The sequence below is a fragment of the Lepidothrix coronata genome, unplaced genomic scaffold, assembly GCF_001604755.1.
Source record: "Lepidothrix coronata isolate B3197 unplaced genomic scaffold, Lepidothrix_coronata-1.0 Scaffold79, whole genome shotgun sequence".
Lineage (NCBI taxonomy): Eukaryota > Metazoa > Chordata > Aves > Passeriformes > Pipridae > Lepidothrix > Lepidothrix coronata.
Window position 1 is genome coordinate 3,285,288 of NW_016690259.1, and position 20,028 is coordinate 3,305,315.

The following is a 20,028-nucleotide window of genomic DNA, read 5'->3' on the forward strand; positions in this document are numbered from 1 at the left end:
AAAAGTTCTAAAATATTAGGGGGAGGAAGTAATTTTGTATGTCTGAGTGGACATCACCTATGAAAGACTGATAAATAACAGATATTTTTAAAATATCCAATTCCCATATTCAGATTGGATATTAGAGTGAATAGAGAACCTATTTCAAAAGACTTCAGCCTCCACATATCTTATAATTTGAAAACAACATACACATCACACCTAGATCTAGACCAGGGGTGGTCTACCTCATTCCATTTCTTATGCTGCCATCCCAAAGAAGTCCTGAAGTTGGTGAGACATTTTAGCACCTGGCCATCCCCAAGTCAGCAAGTGCTGAATCTCAGGTAAACTCCTTTGTCCACACAGAGTTCTGCACTACACTCTTTCCTTAGCAGAACAGACTAAAACTGAGCAGAGATGCACTCCCTTGGCTCTTGCATCACTTAACCCTGGGACCAGGATTAAATTCCATTTAGTGAAAAAAGAGCCAGTTATTTTTTCAGCAGTTTTTATCAGTTATATAGGTTTTAAAGTTTTCCCCTCTCTCTTTAACAGGTGATTTACCTATCGAGTTCTAGGTTAATCAGCTTGCTTCAGCTTTTCAAATGTAACTGCTATTTTAAATTGCAGCCAGTGTTAGCAAAACTAATAATAACTTTAGTTGTGGAGGTATTTTCTTCTGGAGTAGAGTCATAGCACTGTGATATATACAATGTATCTTTCTTTTTTTTTTCAGGCATTATGCTGTTTAGTGTTATCTATTACAATAAACTGTAATATTAATTTACAGATATTTATAATACACTATATAAATACAGGTTTCTTAATTTTATCCACATGCTTCTTAATGACACTAGAACAAAACTGATATCTCGTAGGGTAATTTTTCTTATTTAAATTATAATAGTGGCTTGAGGTCCAGCTTAGACCATCTCTGTTAAATGTTGCATAGAATACAGGAAAGAAAGATCCTCATTCTACATGTTTTCTGTACCTTTCTTGTTCATTGTGTCCATCAAATTACCTACCATAAACCTGTATTTTTTTAAACAAAACAGATTACTCAAGACCCATTTATGCTCACATTGGAGGCATTTTTTACTTTAAGTTCCACTTGGAGAAAGGCTGTAGAATGAGCCTCACTCTCTAAAGGTAGGAAAGCTCTGACTGACAAGTGAGGACAACTGAAGGTTGGACAATTTCTCCAACCTGCTTTTGTTGCACGGTTGTATGATGGGCAGCTCATGAATCTTACCCTAAGATCCATCATTTGTGATTTCATGAATTTCATTTCATTCCAAAGTCACTCCTGCTCATCACTAAAACCCTGGAGGTTGCTGAAAGTTACACTCGAGGCTTTAAGGACTTCATAGCTGACCCTGCTTCACCAGGGCCCTCCTGAGTGCCCTTCCAACTGGAATTATCCCTGGTCCATTGTGGGATCCTTGTTTTGTCTTGGTTCCTGACTCTCCTTTGAGTTCTGCTGCCATTCTGTTATTGTACAGCTCAGACATAACCACAACCTCTGTGGGACAGTGATAGCACAGCTGTGGCACTCCAGGTTCATTCACCTCACCCCTTTGCTGGTGCACCCAACATCTACTTTGACCACAGTTTCTTCAAGTGACTTTTAAAAGCTAAAGCAACAAGACTTAATGAAATCACTGTAATAAGGGATCACAGTAGTGTTCTCCTTTGTGCTAAGCTGTACATAGAATCCTCTTTAACAAACTGGAGCCATTTCATTTTGTAGGATCAAAAGCAAAAAGTACCCAAACTAAACTTTTCAAGTTGTTATTACCATCTTTCCTGACAAGGTACCCCTGTTTGACACTGACAGTGATAATACTGCAAGTGGAAGTTGAATGTCCAAACAAGGAATGTGTATTGACTTCCTTTCATTTTACAGTCTTGGTGGAACAAATAAGAATACTGTTGTATGTCATATTTATGCTATTAATTGCATTCTGTACTTAAAACTTCTCCGAAAAAAATAACTGGAAGCAAATTATGACATGTCACTGCTTTTTTCCCTTGTTGCTATGAATCTATATACAAACCAGTTCTGCAGAAATCTCCTTCCCAGCCTTGATTACAGCAGCATTTTCCTGTGGGAGTGCAGTGCCCATTCCGACAATGCCTTGAGCATTCAGACGTCAGTATCTGTGCAGGCTGAGCCATTCTTTTGCATTCTTCAGGGACTAAAGGCCTGAATAAAAATATACAAACCAAGCAAACAGTTAAAAGTCAGGGTCAACGAGAAAAAATTTCGGTATTTTTTTTAAAGACCTGATTCTCTGTTCTGGTACTACCAGTGGGAGAAATTGTGTGCTAAGGGGATCGCGCTTTTCCTCAGAAAAACCAATAAGCGTAGAGATGATACGTTACATTACAGAAAAATACAGTGCTATTATTATATTGCTATTATTTCATATAAGTGCCTTCAGAGATCTTCTACAAGGTTGAATAATAGTCCTTGAGAATTCCTGAAGCTTGAACCTGGCAAAATCAGCTTGCTGAAGAGCTTATCACAGGCAGCATCTGATGGTGTCTTTTTGTGTTTCTAGCTGATTCAGACTTCCCCATTTTATGCTGGGAAGAGTAACCTGAACAAGTTTTACGTCACACATTAGGACGTGTATAATAATTCTGCAAAAGTATTACCTCTGCCTACAAATTCAGTTACTCTGCTGGCTTTTTATTTCCATATTTTCATGGAATCATGTTTGGATTATGCATTTGGGATGCTTATTTAAGCATCTGAACATCAGGAAAGACTTTTTCACTATGAGAGTGGCCAAGCGCTTGCACAGGTTGCCCAGAGAGGTTGTGGAGTCTCCATCACTGGACATACTCAGAAGCTGTCTGGACATTGTCCTGGGAAACTGGATGCAGGTGTCCCTGCTTGAGCCCTGGGCTGGACTCCAGAGGTCCCTTCCAAACTCAGCCTTTCTGTAGGTGATTCTGTAAAATGTACGCACAAAGGAAATTCTAGTTCAGCTGACTTAAAATATTGCAGATGTTGGGTTTTTTTGTTGGGCTTCTTGTTGTCAAGTCTTATGTAATGCAACTGTTTCTGCCACTCTCTACAAAATATTTTGGATATCCAGTAGCCTTTTTTTTTTTGTTTACAAAAGAACAGCATTATCTTCCTTAACAAAGGAGTAATTGTGGTGTTCCTTCTGCAGTGTCAAGTGTGTAAAAGATTTAAGTGTTTTAACTTAAGTGTGCCCTAACTGTTGATACAACTTCCTATTTTTTTTTAGATATTTACTGTTTGTTTGGTTTTAAATTTAGCTGTATGTCATCATACTGACATTTGCTGTCTGAATTCAGCAGATAGAGACTGACAGGATCATCACAAGGCTACAGGTTCCCAGTAGAAGTACCATGTTCTGTCTCTGCTGTAGGTTTCATTGCACAGGAATAAGCTTAGAAAAGAATGTCAGGATCTCCCAAGTGTTCTAATCAAGTAATTGAATTGGAGCATCATGGTAAATTAAATTAATTAGTGACAAATACAAAATTACTCATTCTCAAGGAAAAAATCTGAACTACTGGCATACATTCCTAAGCTTGATATTTGCAGGACAAAGATTCTATTACTTTTCTGGAGAGCTTTGAGAAGGCTTGGCTAAGTGTCCAGCTGGAATCCAAACAAACCAAACCAAAATTGTATTAGACAGAATAGAAAATAACATTGTTCATAATACTAACATCAGTATTACACCCCCAATTATGTGCAAAAAGCTGGAATAGCAACTTGTGCCCTGCTTACCCTGTCAAATATTAAAATCCTAGACTGATACTCTTGTGTGGAGAAAAGGATAGTTTTTGGAGTCTGAGAAAGAATGAGTATGATGGAGGTGCAGAAAACTGTGACAGAAAAAGAAAGAGGAGGAAAATTGGGCATCCTTTTTTATCTCCCATTTCAACATCAGAAGAAATATCAAGGGGAAAAAATTAAGCTAAAGAAAATAAAATTAACTAGCTGAACTCATAGCTTCTAAAATATCAATGAAGCCCATGTTCTAGTAGGATTTTAAAAAGATATTTCTATGCACAATGGGGCCATTCAAAGTAATATTAGATAGAGTAAAAATAATTTTTAAGAAAAATAAGCATTCATACCTAATGTCATCGAAGTCCCTCACTAGCTGACTGGGCTTACATTTCCCCCTCCCAGTTTGGCATGCAGCTTGCTAACTGTACACTACAGGATTTCTTGCATTTTTCTTTGAGAAAGACTAATAGAGTACAGGCTCACTGGTTTGTTTCACCATAGCACTTTCTCTGCTCAATCTTAATTACTACCATGATTATTTAAACATTCATACAGAGGAGCTGGTTCCCCAAAGATGTTAAGGGCAGAAAGAATGTGTAGATGAATCTTTAGCGTGGCACTAAGTTCTGATTTCCAAACCATTTCTGAGAATCACTGAAGGTCCTGTATTATTTAAGGGCTTTGAAACATGTTTTGACACCTTTGGTACAGCATATTTGAAACCCTTTCAGTTTTAGTGTTTACATATTTCCACAGCTGTCTTTTAAATATAATGCATTATTTTTTTGACCTGTAAGGAATTCCAGTTCTGTAGTAATGAGTGTGTTACACATGATCTGGTTAAAAAAGTTCCTACACTTAAAAATTATATGCAATATTCACAGGCAATGATATTTTGTAAACTGTTCTATGAAATTATATGATTTTCAGTGGAGACTTGTTCAGATTTAAAGGAAAAATATCTGTTTTCTCATTCCTATGTCTGAGGAAAAAAAAAAATCTATATTTGAGATGATTTCTTTATAGCCAACTGCATAGGAGGCAAGATTCTTTCTTCATCTGGCACTACTAAAGCCCATGTATTTCAAGTTACTTTAAATGGGAGTCTTCTTACTCAAACACAAGTAGAGTGCTGTGTTTAGCAGGAAGTATAACCTCAGGCTCCTGGAGCATCTCTTGGAAACAAGCTCCAGTGGCAAATCTTTAGCAAAGAATGACCTCATAAGTCACAAAGATATTTTATTTGTATATATAATGATTTATTTTATTAAGAGATGTAAAGTATTTATCTATGATAATGCTGGAATATATGGTTCTTCTTGTATGTGATAGGAAGGCAGAAATCACGCTTTTTTTGTATCCAGCCAAGTATGGCTGGTCACTTTTATAATTTAAAATTTTCTACTGCTCTTGGTACTTGTGAATATAACCCTGCCTTTTATTCTACCATCAATCAATAACTTGTACTCATCAGCCTTGGATAATATTTATTAATGGTGGGGTGGAGTAGAAACAAAGATGGAAAAAATTGTGGTTGGCAGAGTGCCTTAGGAGAAGAGAAATACAAATGCAGCTGCAGCAGAATCCTTCTTGTGTGTGAGAATTGCTGGGTTTCCTTAGCTGTACTACAGGAAAAGCCACACTTTCTCAGGATTCGAACGCTGTTATGGGACCAACGTGTGTGGAGAGAAAGTCTCTGCCCCTCAATACTTACACTTTGCATTTTTTAAGGCTTGAAAGGGGTGGAAATTTTCAGTCTCAGCACAAGTTGAACTGAATTTCACGAAGGTAACATAAGTCTCGAAACGGACTGTTGGGACTTGATCTTTCCTGCACTTAGACAAGCCTATGATTTTGTTTATATAACTAGTGCTTCGCTGTGTCTCTTGACGTGGAAAATGGAGGGGAATAGATGGAGCCACACTCTGGGCTGGAGAGAATTTTTTTCCCTGTATTCCTCAATCTATAAAACTCTAAAGGGTACAGCTTGATTACTCTTACAGTAAGCACTATTTGGTCCACAGAAAGTCAGCCAAAAATGTAGCTGATAATGACTATTTATATGGTCTGTACAATTCTAGTTATCTTAAAGAGCTGTTCATATATACAGTACAGTACAGTATATCTTGCTTGTTAAAACAGGCTTTCATGAAACTGTATAACAACTCTAAATGTATGGAACATGGAGGAAAAGTTGTACTGGGGGCTGGGGCCCTCGCTGGATCCCCTTGCTGACGTGTGCAGCGAGCTGGGAATTCTTGACTCTACAATGAGTAAAGAAATTTTTGCTGCCTTACCGTAGCTAATATAAGAAAGTAGCCTCTACTGTTAGTTTAGAGGCATATAAAAGTCTAACATGCTTTAATAGGTTAAAACTCATCCTGGTGTTGCTCAGGATTTCGTGCTTTCTTTAGCGCTTCTCTCCACAAAAATGCACGGAGTGGTTTAGTTGCTATATGTGCTATTTGTAACTCAGATGCAAATGGAGGGCCAAATTCAGCAGTAAAACAATGGTACTGAACAGAAAGCTATTCCTTCACCATGCTTTTGACACAATATCAAAATCTCTCCTTCTCCACTAAAGTAGAGGAAAAAAAAAAACCCCAGACAAAATTCCTGGATGTTCAGATTCAGACAAGACACACTGCCGTAGAAATCCTGACTGTGATACAAAATATATGGAATGTTATGCTTCAATTACCTGCACAGAAGATATTAGGCATCAGAATGATCCTAAAGTATATCACCAAAATTCGTGCATTAGTTGTTGGGTTTTTTTCCTTTATAAGGGAAAATGTCAAGAAAAAATAATTTTGTTTCACTCCTTGTCATAGACTAAATTTACTACTTGTCATGGAATAAATATAGCATCTCTTCAGGTACAGCTTCTAAAATTAAAAAGTATACCTTTAGTCCTGGGAGAGATGCCAAAAGCTCGTTACTTGTCTCCAGATTTACTACATGGGAATAATGTGGAAAAAACTCATGGCTTTTAAGATTTAAACTCAGCAGCATATCAAATTTATTCTTATATGGTATACTTGTTCATGACCTCTAGTCTTAAGAAATTCTGTCATGTTTGAAAACTAGTCCCTAGTGAAGCCTGTATCAATGTTAATAGCTAAGAGGTCAATGCAACTGCTAAACAGTTTGTATTACTGTCAGGGTGGTCATGAAAACAACACCTGCTGCATGAGCACTTGGCAGCTGGGTCAACAGGCACTGTGGGAATTTATCAATTTAGGGGGCCACTTGCATAACACTTTGACTGATGAATTGGGAAAGACTGGCTTACTGCGCTAAAGCTGCTCTATTATGTGTGACTTTCTTTAGGATGGCAGAGGCTTCCTGCAGGCTCCAGAAAATAAGCAAAAGATAAACTGAGCTGTTTTTTTTCCTTATAAAGCGATAAAAAGTGAGAACTCCTTAATAGCCAATGCTAGAAAGACTTTAAAAAAAAGGGGGAAAAAAAAAAATCCCAAACCAAAACAAAAACTTTTACAGTCAGTGAGCTGTGATGTGATTGAAAAAAATCCTTAGGTTTTTCCATCGTGGTTACAAAGGAGTTTTTGTGAAGTACTTCTGTAAATTGAAACTCTCTAGGCTGGTATTCGCAAAAAGCTCTAATTTCTCTTTAGTGTCTCTTATGGGAATAGTAACTGCATGTGGGTAGGTAAATGAGATAAGAATTTTGCATGCTCTGGCTAAACTAAACATAATTAGACATTAATTCTGGCTTTCCATTCCCTCAAATGACTTAAGGGATAGTAACTTTCTGAACAGAAAGAAATCATATGGCCCACCTGGCTTGGTGAGCGTATTCACCGACAAAATTGGCTCATTCTACAGAGAGTTTCCAGTAGTAGCTTCAGAGTATGTCTATAACCCATCAGAACTGAGTATCTTGATGCAGATTAGTCTAAAACTGCGTGTTTCTGAGTTTGCATTTCCATAGCAATTAAAGTCTTTAACAGGGCTCCACTTTCATAAATGCTTTTCTTCTATCATACCATCAAACACTCTTGACTCATACTAAAAACCAAAATCACTAATGGTTTTCTAAAGAGCCTGAACAATGTCAGAATGAGGTATGGCCTAGATATTGTCCCTTCGTGTTTGAAATCAGTTGTTTGGAAATATTCTCTGACAGCGGAAATCCCAGAAGGTGATTATGGAAAGGATGATAAGTGGAATTATATACCCTGGGGGGGCATGAAAGAGGAGCGAGATGGTTTGAATCAAGTTCAAGTTTCAACCCAGTGGAAAGCAGCTATTCCGGCTGTTGATAGGAAACACATTGAAATCCAGATCTATAAGGTGTTAGAAGGAGAGGAAGAGGAAATCTTCCTATGTGTGCAGGGACACTTATTAAACTCTGCCCTCTTTTGTAAAAATCACCTTCTGGCTTCAGTGAGCCACCCTGGTCAAAAGAATTGTTCATCCCCTTTAGAATCACTGTATGGATGGTGGCAAACACTTAAAACTTCACAGGGGATAGAGGACATCTTTTAAATGGAAAACTTTTGCCTTGTATGTCAGTTTGAGAACTCTTCTCTGAATGTCTTTCATTTTATCTATAATTTCCTTAGAAATAAAAGTGATCCTGTTGCAAGTATTCTAAAAGAAGACTTACAAAGCCACTTTATGGCTGTTCTACCACCATCCAAAGTTTATTTTCTTACTTCTTGGTCTGGTAATAATGTTTAAGTTACAGAGTACATGGACCTATCAACAGATCTTACTTATTTAAATATTCATTTTCACAGTTGATTTTCTCCTCTCATCATGCTAGAAAAATGATTACATTTTCTTTTCTAATGGGGTTGTCTCCTATTTTCTCTGTTATCAACCAGCTGGAATATTTGAACCTCTCTATATTTTCTACATCACTGATCACCTAGTTATTTTGCCTTTGAATACATCAATGCTTTTGTGATTGATATAAGTATGTATTTGTAGAAACAGAAAGCACAACAGAAAAATTATGAAACAGAAAGTAGGAAACCACAAAATAAAAAAGTTTCGTTTTTTGGTCACAAAGGCAATTTAAAAAATACTAGTATTTACATCAATCTTCAGGATATCTGACTAACCCTTTTAGTTGAGCAGAAAATAAGTCTTTCTGCCTGTATTTTCTCACTAGTTCCTATCCCTGGAAGGTTTAGTTTTTCTGATAATCGTAAAAAAATGGATATATTTTTCAGAGACACAATTTTAACTTGAGAACATCTCCTCTTGTCTACCAGTTTAACTCATGTGCCTCATGCTGGTTTTATGTGTTTGTAATTCTTAGTGTTTCCAACATCTCCTCCAATCTCAAAGCTAAATTTGCTATTGGCTATACCCTTCACTCTATTTTTGGTAATAGGTAGTATATATGTATTTTGCAGTAATTCACATACTTTGGGCTTTTTTTTATCACTTTATTGTCTACAAGCTTTCAAGTACTAATGTATCATTTCAATAACCTTGTTACAAAAAGAAATATTATTTCACTCTGTGCTTTTGATGGGAGTCTATTTAGTTATTGACATAGAGTCTTTGGAGGAACCAAACAAAAATTTCTCTGTGGTACATTGAATTCTACGTTTCAAAAGGCCTTGACAATCGTGGGATTCAGAACCTCTGTACTGATCATGTTTATCAGTTTGTCATATAACACCTCAGTTTAACAAACACCTCATTTTTATTACATCTGAAGGATTCTTTTGGGATAGGACTATACCATTGCTGAGTATTGAAGACTAATGCAAAGGGTTACCCTCATCTTCTGATCATCTAATGTTTTAACCTGCCCACATATTTTGATTTTCTTTCTATTGCTAGCAATATCCAAGTAGTAGATTTCTGTCCTAAGCCACATTTGAGACAAGAAAGTCTGGGTCATGGTTATGGTTGAGAACAACTTTTGATTATGCAGTAGTTCTCTACAGGATGAGAGGACACAGCCTCAAGCTGTGCCAGGGGAGGTTCAAGGTGGACATCGGGAAAAGCTGCTTCTCTGGAAGACTTGTCAAGCATTGGAATGGGCTGCCCGGGGAGGTGGTGGAGTCACCATCCCTGGAAGCGTTCAAGAAATGACTGGACGTGGCACTTAGTGCCATGTTCTAGTTGAGAAGGTGGTGTTCTCTCAAAAGGTTGGACTCGATGATCTTGGAGCTCATTTTCAACTTTAATGTTTCTATGATTCGACAAAGATCAAAAGAATACAAATTCTGCACCTTCATGTAACATTCATTATCTGAAATAAAAGAATAATTTTGCAAGCTTGCAGCAGCTTACAAATGACCACTAGCAGAAGAAGGCTGGGTTTTGCATGAAGGTATTGATTTTCAGCAAGGGGCTACCACAAGGAATGATAATTTTGTTCTTTTACACTGCCCCAGGCATGGAAAGTTCTCTTTGCAAATTGACAAGTCTGCCGGGGGCCACCTCTCACAGGGTTTTGTTATTAAGTAATTAATTTCTAAGACATAAAAGATCAATAGTTTGATGATTTTAGTTATACCTGATGCTCATAGTCCACCTGTATCATCTTTAGTGTGCCAGTGTTTACATATATATATATTTTTGTATTGGTATGATGCACACCATGAGGAAGAAGCAGTAAAATATTAACATGTGAATTATAATATTCTGTTAACAAAAGTTTACATGAACATTTTCCAAAACCACGGAATTTTTTAAAATTGTTTACATGGGTAATAGGAACTTAGCATGAAATGGTAAATAGAGCTACAGCTGTCTTTTGTGGAAGTATCTCATTATCTTTCCCTTAAAAGCCTGCAGTGGTGTGAGACTGAAAAACAACAAAACTCAAAACTTTGCCTGAATGAAAATTATCCCATGTTTCTAAAAAAAGATTACCAAAAACTATATCCCTTTGCCACAGTCTGTTTAATTTCAACTGTGTGCCAATTTACAAAAGTATTCTATAGTTTTCTGGTTACTTTCACCAGTAACCAAACACAGTCTTGACCCTTTTCCATACATGAAAACAGCCAACCGTGAGTGCAGCAATGGGAGGTCTGGCCTTTCAGGTATGTCAGCTGAAGACCACCCTACTGGAAGAGGTAACAAGAACAAAAAGCCGAGGTCAAACAAGGCAGCCCCATGTAATTAGATACTAATAGTGGATTTAGGGTGTAAAATTCACTTAAAACCATACACCAACAGACTAAACAATCCCGGTAAGAATGGCAAGTTTTGTTCTGAAAAAATGTTTTCAATACCAGAAAGCATAAATAAAACATACATAATAACCTTGACTGACAGACTGCACTAACCTGTGGTAACATCTGCTTCCAGACTATTTGCTATTGTTTTGGGATAGTACAGTTATAAAACACTGAACTTATAGTACAGCGTGCATCCAATTTCATGATTTTATTGTTGTATTCACTTGTTGTCCCAATAACAATTTTTAGAGTTTTAGTTCAACAGGAAAATTCTTTTCTTAACAGCAAAACCAAAAATACAAGTCTGACTGTATGTGATACTAATGGAGAAAGATGCTGAAGTAGATGCTGAAAAAAATAGACAGTACCTTTTGCAGGGTATGATGGGGTCAAAGTAATTATACAACAAACTTCACTTCTGTTGGCTCTTTCATTTTGTGTTGATTTCTGATGCTTTTTCAGGATGGATGTGCTACTTTCACTTGGGCAGATTTGGTCTGATAGAGCAGCAAGATCCATCGTGAAGAAAATGGTATTCCCCCAGCCAAAGTGAGTGTCTGCTAAGTCATCAGATCTTACTGCTGCTGGGGCCCCTGGGTCATGTTGGGGACTGGCTTTTTTTTGCATATTCTCTATCTCTAATATTTTCATAGTTCCAACTGCTCTGCAAAGATCACATCTCAGGAAACTTTGGTTTGATAATTTTAATTTATCCTCATTTTAAAACTGGTAAATTAGTCTAAATAATTAGACCAATCCTATTAAATCTGAGTCTTATAAATCACTTGAGTGGGATTTATAAGCCTTTTAGAAGCAGAGTTATAAGAACCGTTAAAGAACTTCGTGTATTTCTGGCACACAGCCCAAGGACAAAGGATTTCCTTCCTTGGGGCTCCAAACCTGCCCAGGGAGAGACAGGTAAATGCAGGGAAGGACATTGAAAACCAATAAGCAGGGACACTTCACACCCACTGAGGATTGAGTGAGGCCTCTGTGTTATTCCCCATTGGTGGTATCTCCTATACAACCAAAGAGATATTTGGGAAAGGCTGAACTAGTCCCTTAGAACTTACTTGTGGCAAAACTGACACTAGCTAGTGCTGTCAAATGATTTTCTGTAGTTGCTTAGAATAGGTATTGCCACTCTACTAATCTTTTGAGCCAGCTCCTGTTGTGCATTGTCCCACCATGGTGTCAAGTAAGGAAGCAGTAGCACTGAGGAGAATTCCAGCATCTGCTTTCCATCTGGTACCTAAAAGCCATTTGGCTTCAGAACTACCAGGACCATCCCTTTTTATTGAATGCCACTATTGGGTAATTCACCCACATGGAAAGAACTACAGCTACCTTTTGGTTTTTAACCAGTTGAAGGAAAGGCTGATTTGAAAGAGAAATGCAATGCTCACCTCTTTGGGTCAACAATCTTGTAGAGTTTTCCGCTGTGAGGCTGTGTCATACTTTTACTGCTTGATAATATGTAAATCTCACCTGTTAGGAAAGCCAGTGCAATAAATTAGTTCTCCTTTTCTAAGGAAAATACATGACTTTTGTGATCTAGCTGTATTTGCCAAATGAGATTAAAAAAACTTCAGAAGAAACCCTCGACACTGAAATATACAGCAGAACCATTGGTATTTGAAAATGTATATAAGCACTCTACCCAAATTGATGCTAAAACGTGATATATATTTTATCGTGAGTGTTTTATCTTTCATATAGTATAAATTGGTTAAAAAAGGTAAAATTTGTGAGGAAGGGAGAAGAGGGGGATCAGTCTGCTCATTCAGTCTCTTTGCCACTTAAGTGTGTAATGTTGGGAATAAAGGCAAGTATATGATACATTGTGTCATAGTGAGTGACACAGTTCACAGGGTGTGAGAGACAATAAGGACCTTTGACCCTTCCAACCACACATTCTCTTCTCTGTTCTTCTTCCAAGGCTGCTGAGGTGTAGCCGAGAGCAGTGTAGATAGCTTTGGCAAAGGAAAGATAGCCTTCTTTTTAAACATTTACTAGAATTGTGAATACTTCAGCAGGCATGACTAATAAGCCTTATGATTTAAGAACTTTTTTTTGTATTTACCTAATTCATCTTCACCAAATCCCAAGACAGGGCCTGAAAAGAAACCTCTACACGAACCAGTGTTGCCAAGACAGAGGGGTTTCTCTTGCCACTGTTTGGTTGCAGGACTCTGTTGCAGTGTTAAAAAATTTCTATATTCAAGAACACATAAAACAAATTGTTACATTACATTTGGAATAGAGACTTTTCATTGTCCAGATAAATAAGTAAACACTTTCTGCAAGAAGCTGCATAGATACATCTGTGCAGTTCATTGTTTTATGATTTATTTTTCAGATGCTTAAAAGCCATCCAGTCATTCAGATATTGCAAAATTGTGTTCAAGCTATACTACACAACCATTTATGAGTATTCAGCTATCTGGTATGGGGAAGCTATGCCCATTCATTACAGAAACATTCATGTTGCTCCATCAGTGATGTTTCCATAAAATCCCAAAAGTTTTCAATGTCTTACCAGTTGGTTTGGGAAACAGTTTCATGATTAATTCCCCTCATAGTGTAAAAGCTGCATGTAAGCATATCTAGAACTAAAATCTTAAGAGAACCATGATGTGAGACTACTTTTTTGCAAGGCTTAACTGTGTTATGCATGTCACCATTAGAATGCTGTGCTATTTTATTTCCAAATCTAGAGTTTAACCTGCATTTATCCCAGTGCTAACCTGGCAAAGTGACACAATGTACAAGACCTTTGGTGGTCCTTCATACAGGCAGCTGAGTGGCTACATATACCCTAGAGGCATTTGTGTTTAAGAGTTGTAAGAAACGTACCCATTGCGGTCTCCAAATACGTAACTTCCATAGAGTCTTTCCGACTGGCAGCCTCGATAGACAAATCCACCCACCAGGGATCCACTGCTGAACGGTTTGAATTCTAAAAGTGAAGGCTCACTTTCTAAAAAGGAACTACCGTAGCATTAGATCACGTGCAGTCTCATATTGATTCACATTTATGAAAAGGCTATGACTTGAAGAAAGCAAGGTTAATTCCATTTAAAGATTCCTCAAAATTCAAGGTGTGTTGAATGAAACATTTAAAACAAAAAAAAATCATGAAATTACAACCGAATCTGTTTGTGAAACAATCCGTTTAAGACTTTCAATAGGAGAGGCTATAGTTGCTTGTCTTCCATGTGTACAACCTGGGACAATAAAACTACACAAAGATTAGGTTGGACTTCCATTCAAATTGATGTTGTTACTGCTATTAATTTCTAATGTCAATACAGTCTGCAAAATGGATCTCTTGAACTTCAGGAGCACAATTTACCCCCCCTTTACTGTAAAGTCCAGTAACTAAGAGCAGAAATTCCACTGGTTTTCAACAAAACTTGTTTTCAAAGCCTTTCAATGATTTGAGAAACTCTTTCAAAATCAGAGTTTTAAACATGGTGTGTTATATCCCATAAAAACTAATATAACTTGCCATAGCTTCTTGTGGCAATTTTACCCTGTTGCTGTAGTTGCAATTCCTATACATTTTTTCTTCTTTTTTCACAAAGCCGCAGAGTTTAGTCCTATCAAATAATTCTTCAAGGGAGTTTCAGTGTACATTTTCCTATTCATTTAATCAAATACTGCTTGGGGTAAAAGTAGGCTCAATTTGACATGACAATTGTGTAATTTTAAATAAAAGCCCCAGCTGATAGACCATTTTGTTTTATAGGAACTTTTTTAGTCAGAAGGCTATCTGCAAGTCTTTGGTAAATGCATTTTCCAGATTATTCTACAAGAGTAAGACCTGAAATTTTATGGGGGAGAAAAGGATGATGAACTCTTTTTATTGAAGGAGTTGACCCATAGCCTAGTATTAATATTGGCAAGCTGTTCTGGATAGACACAGTATTGCTTAGTTTACTCTGCAATAAAGATGCAGTCAAAATTCCATTGGAGCAGTGGTTAACCAAATATTATTCTTTGGTTTGGCTTTTGTAAAATGGACACAGAAAATACACACAATAACTGAAGCAGTACAATTGCATGATACTATTGTGTACTGTTGTACTGGACAGCACAGCTGCTTTGCTTGTAAGTAAAGTACAGGTGGGGGAACAAGGGATGTGAATAAAACCGGAAAATGCTGCATTCCAGGAGATAGACCAGTGGCATTTATCACATCTTACCATCGTGGATTTACAAGCTGCTAAATGGTCAGTCAAGGGGGATGATGGCTCAGAGTAGCTGTCACCTGGCTTGCCTGAACTAGCAAGTGACCTTAGCGAGTGTCAGAGTTAAACATTAAACTAAAATTGTGACTGACAGTCATACTAATTCAGAGAGAACATGAAATACTTTAATAATTTAAAGTCCCTAATTGAGTATATTTATCTTTTTGTCATCTAATCTAAACTAGCCATTTATCATGAAGTAGTAGCATAGAGCATTTTTCTAAGTTTTTTATTTTTAGTAACATTTAAACAGAGCTCAGCCCTGTTTGGCTGAGGTCTGTTGTTGTCTATCTCATTTTTTCCATTATAGGAGGTCCATTACATGAGGTTTCCATTCTGTCTTAAAAGGTTATTTATGAATGACTAAGAATACATTTTCATCACTTCCTGATATTCCAAAATCTTCTCTTTCTGAGCCAATATATGCACCAAGAGTTTGACCTTTGATGGACTAGCAACCGTCAAATTTGATAAATCTTATTTACATAATATTCTACACCAACAAGAACAAAGTTGAGTCATTGAAATTTTGTTTTGTCCTGAATCTTTTATCTGCTTGTACCTTGAAGTTCTACCTTGAAAAGATGGAACTTTTCAGAAGTTCTATCTTTGGTAGGTTATCTCTTCTATCTATGTTCTAAGTTTCCTATCATGGCTATACAGTCCTTTATCTATCTTTTCTGCTTTCTATTTATTATTCCATGGGCACAAAAACTGACTGTTCCCAGCAGCTTTACCCTGGATGGAACTTACCATAGTCTTTGCCCTTTATTATTTGTAAGATTCTTGCTGAAGATCTGTTCTTTCCATTTGAATCTGAGCAAAGTATAGTTAAATTGATGTTTACATCAGTTGGATGGCGGTCCACAGCACACCTGTAAAACAAAAAAAAAAAAAGAAGAAAATCCATGAAATAGATGAGTTCATAATTTGAAATAGTATGAAGCATCACATTTTAAAATATTATTGTGTCTTTTTGGTGCCTACTCCTGTGAGGGACCTATTTTATACGGAGCCAAAATATCCAACAGTGTGTTAGATTCATACCCAAAAGATATTACAACTTTCCCATTCCTACACCATTTTTTATATAATCTGATGTAAAAATAATTTTTCCTAGTAATAAAATGTACTCTGCTCTAAAGCACCTGAAATGAATAGTGCCTTAACCAAGCAAAACGAATTGACTTATATGGTGTAGGAATTTTGGACTGTTAAAAAGTCCAAGAATCAACTCCTTATCTGAACAACTTGACTTTCTGATTTTTTTCAAACCATGACTTTAAATGTCACTTCAGTACTACCACCCACCTAATTCGCTGAATTATGTGTTGTTTAGTTAAAGCATTGTTCTCCTCCTTGCTGTTGTTTAGATATCACCAGATGTTCTCATTTGTTTTCCACGTGCCTATTATTCCCAGTCAAGATTCCCATCTCAGCTGTACTTTACCAACCCTCTGCTTGAAGCTCTTTTCTTTCATAAGGGTAGTCATTTTATCATTCACTAAAACCCAAAATCCTGTACTTCATTTCTGTTATTTTGGTCTTGACTTTTAGTAGTTGTGCATGCTCTTTGCTTTCCCCTTTGCCAACGTACATTTGTTTCTAACTGTGAAATATGTGAGGAGAAGGAGGAGCGGAGGATTTAAAAACTTCACGAGTGCCTTTATTATTAAAATGTTGCTACCTGACTGTATAAAAAATTTCTGGTTGAAAACAGTACCTACTCCAGAGTAATTCAGTAATTCAGAAACTTACTTACCGGCCTGGATTGTGGAGTCCATGTGCAAAAATCTCAGGAGGTTGGTTTGTGCTATTGAAATGTGGGTTGCTCCGTGGTATGGAATAAGGGACGTTGCACAGGTCAGTATTTACGTCGAGGCGCAACACAGAGCCTGTAAAATCACTGAGAGAGGTGGAGGATAAAATAATTGGGTTTTTAAAAGTATTTTACTGGTAGATTTAATCCATATAATACTATGGTGAGACAGAAAAATAAACCACCCACTTTTACTGATTAATCACATATAGATTGATTTTATGGTACATGCAAGTCCAAAAAATAATAGCAGAGCCTATTCAAGACTCAGTTGTGGCCAATATATTGCCTTGTTATCTACTAGAACACCTCTGACCATGGTGTTGGGAAGCAACTTGATCATAAGAACAACTTTCCAAACATCAGCATTGTTTTATGGCTTCAAATATCTCCTCTAGAGTAACTGTACTTAATGCTTTTTGCTAACACTTTGAATCCTACTCTTGAATTCAATGATTTCTAGTCACAGTACAATCCAAAGACTAATTACATAGAAAGAAAGCAAACAAGAAATAAATTGTATTGCTTGAATGGAAATGTTGAATTTCTATTTTTTTTTTGGAAAGCACTCAGACCTTTCTTGTTACATGAAACAGGAGAGAGTAAAATGTTTTACATTATGTTCATGATTGTGATGGAAGAAAGGACAAGGAGTAGATCATCAAAACTCTCTTTATAAACATGAAAAGATGTGATATTTAAATTGATTCCTTTCTGTCTTTCTTCATCATTAATTTGTTTCAGTCTTCTCTTGTTTTACATTAATTTAAAAGTGTTAGAATTGCCCTCTGCCCTGGGTTTTAAAGTATATCCTTATACTTAAAAAATACTTAAAAATTGCAGGAGCACCTGCAATTTTGCTGAGCCAAAGAGGCCTTTGAACAGCAACTCCTTTTAGGTCTGTAAAGGCTCAGTACCACACCTTCTCTAAATTAAGACAAATAGTGCAACTCTAACAGAGAATAATGAAGCAGAGGGAAAAAGCAGGTTGGGAAAAGGTAGAACCAAAGTAGGATTACTTCATATGTTCTCTGGACATTTTCCTAAGTGATGCATTGTTGTTATTGACTCTGGTATGTGTTTGTAGACACATTTTGGAATCTTTGCTCAATACAGTCGTTCTGTTCATAGAACAACAGTTCAGAAAACAGAAGCCTAAACAAAATTGCATTTATTGATGAGGACTCCAGTATTTAAAGGATTTGATAGCACACAGCTACAAGAAGATGTATTTAAGCAGTCAGACTGTTCTGAAAATCAGCAGTTTGCAAAACCCAGGCACTGAAATAAGTAGGATTATTTAGTAAAGGAAGAGGGAGCAAGATTTGTCCTGACAATGCTGATCACTTTGGATTCTGACCCCAAATACTGTGCAAAGACAATAATAGAAGTCTATCCATTGGTAGTTTTTGTACCTTAAACCATCCATCTCTTCCATGTCATCTAGAGTGATCATGCCATCTCCAAGAAAAATGTATAGGAAACCATCTGGGCCAAACAGAAGCTGTCCTCCTAGATGTTTTCGATGTAGTTCTGCTACTTCTAAAAACACTCTTGCTGTCCTCATATCAACTTGGTGTGGATTTTTCCTGCAAGATAAAGATATGAGCACAGTTTTCACAGTTCACTATCAATGTACTTCTTTCTAAAAATAAACTTGACTCATTCAAATTATGCTTCGAGATGTGGATGTTGTAACTTGGTGGAAAAATGCCAAACAGTTGTTTCTGAGAAATTTCAATTTTGTAGCGTCCACAGAAAAATTATTTTGCTGCCTATACACAATAAGTAGGAAATAATTATAATTAAAAAAAAAAGTGAGACAATAACTAAAAAAAAAATAAAGGTCTTAAAAAGAAAAGCCAGTGTACTCACTGGCATTTCCAAACTACTGTTTGAAATAAAACCCACAATAGTTTTTCTGCAGGTGCCCAAGTATATACGTCATAAACCTGATAGCTTATTTTAGAGATGGGAAATACTAAAATGCAAGTGTTGCTAAGAAATACGGAATTTGTGAATTTTAGACTTTTACTGATACCTGGATACTGTGTATTCTACCACCCTAAGGATGTGGTCATGAGGTCCAATAGCCCACCGTTCTTGGTTGGTGGTATAAGACACATACAGCTTTCCATTTTTCTTGTAATTGGGATGGAATGCAAGGCTTAACAGTCCTCTTTCATCTCCTCCCTGCAGTCAAATGAAAAACACAAAGAATTGTGAAGTTAATTATGTTCTTTATTGTGTTTCAGCTGGAACCCAAAAAAAAAAAAAAGTTTCTTTCTTGTGGATAATCTTTCCCCAAACTCTTTTATTTCTTTCCTGACTACTGCACAAAAAGGATTATAAAACATTTCACTTTGGGGAAGTCTTTAAGAGTTAGAACAAGACAATTGCCGTATGTAGTTATCTATGCACAAGTCTGTTGCACCACTTTTGTGGAGTGATTTGTGTATGTAATCTTTGGGAAGCCATGAAGACAAGTTTAAGTGCTGTGAAGGATTCTTTGCTGGGTTACTAGGTTGCTTGTAATTCGTAGAAGACAAATAAAAAGGTCTCTAATCAGCAGTCACTTCTAATCCAAGTATCCAAAACCTAAAACATAGTGCTGGCTGCCAACTCCCACTGTCTTGGCAATATGTTTAGAAAACAGTTAAATTGCTTGTGTAATATGTAAACCTTTGTTTTACCCTGGAGGCAGCAACATCAGTTGTCACAACTATGGTGGTCTGTTCATCATAGCTAGTGTACTGTAGGTAATAAGCAGCCTTGGTCTCTGTGCAGAGAAACCATAGTTTTACATGTGGTCCCTCACTGGAAAGGTTTTTTGTTATTTTTTTAAAATAAAAATAGAAAAATCTCGGAACGACTTTCTTTTGTTATTATGTTTGCCATACAGATTAGTACAGTTACATGTTAAGCATCCAGTCCATGTAATATATTGTGACAATGCAAATACTCTGTGTACTTACAGAGAAGGCTATTTTCTTTTTGGCTTCTAAAAATGTA

General features: G+C 36.7%; 1 protein-coding gene across 1 annotated transcript in view; it reads right to left on the reverse strand.

Annotated features, from left to right (window-relative positions):
• HHIP (hedgehog interacting protein) overlaps positions 1–20,028 on the reverse strand; it is a 76,393-nt gene that overhangs the window by 5,131 nt on the left and 51,234 nt on the right. Inside the window, exons 5-12 of the mRNA XM_017820168.1 lie at positions 19,058–19,209; positions 18,432–18,605; positions 16,960–17,103; positions 15,951–16,072; positions 13,801–13,924; positions 13,028–13,158; positions 12,351–12,432; positions 2,043–2,191 (exon numbers count right to left, since the gene is read on the reverse strand). Coding sequence (XP_017675657.1) covers positions 2,043–2,191; positions 12,351–12,432; positions 13,028–13,158; positions 13,801–13,924; positions 15,951–16,072; positions 16,960–17,103; positions 18,432–18,605; positions 19,058–19,209 — 1,078 coding nt within the window. The remainder of the gene's footprint in view (positions 1–2,042; positions 2,192–12,350; positions 12,433–13,027; positions 13,159–13,800; positions 13,925–15,950; positions 16,073–16,959; positions 17,104–18,431; positions 18,606–19,057; positions 19,210–20,028) is intronic.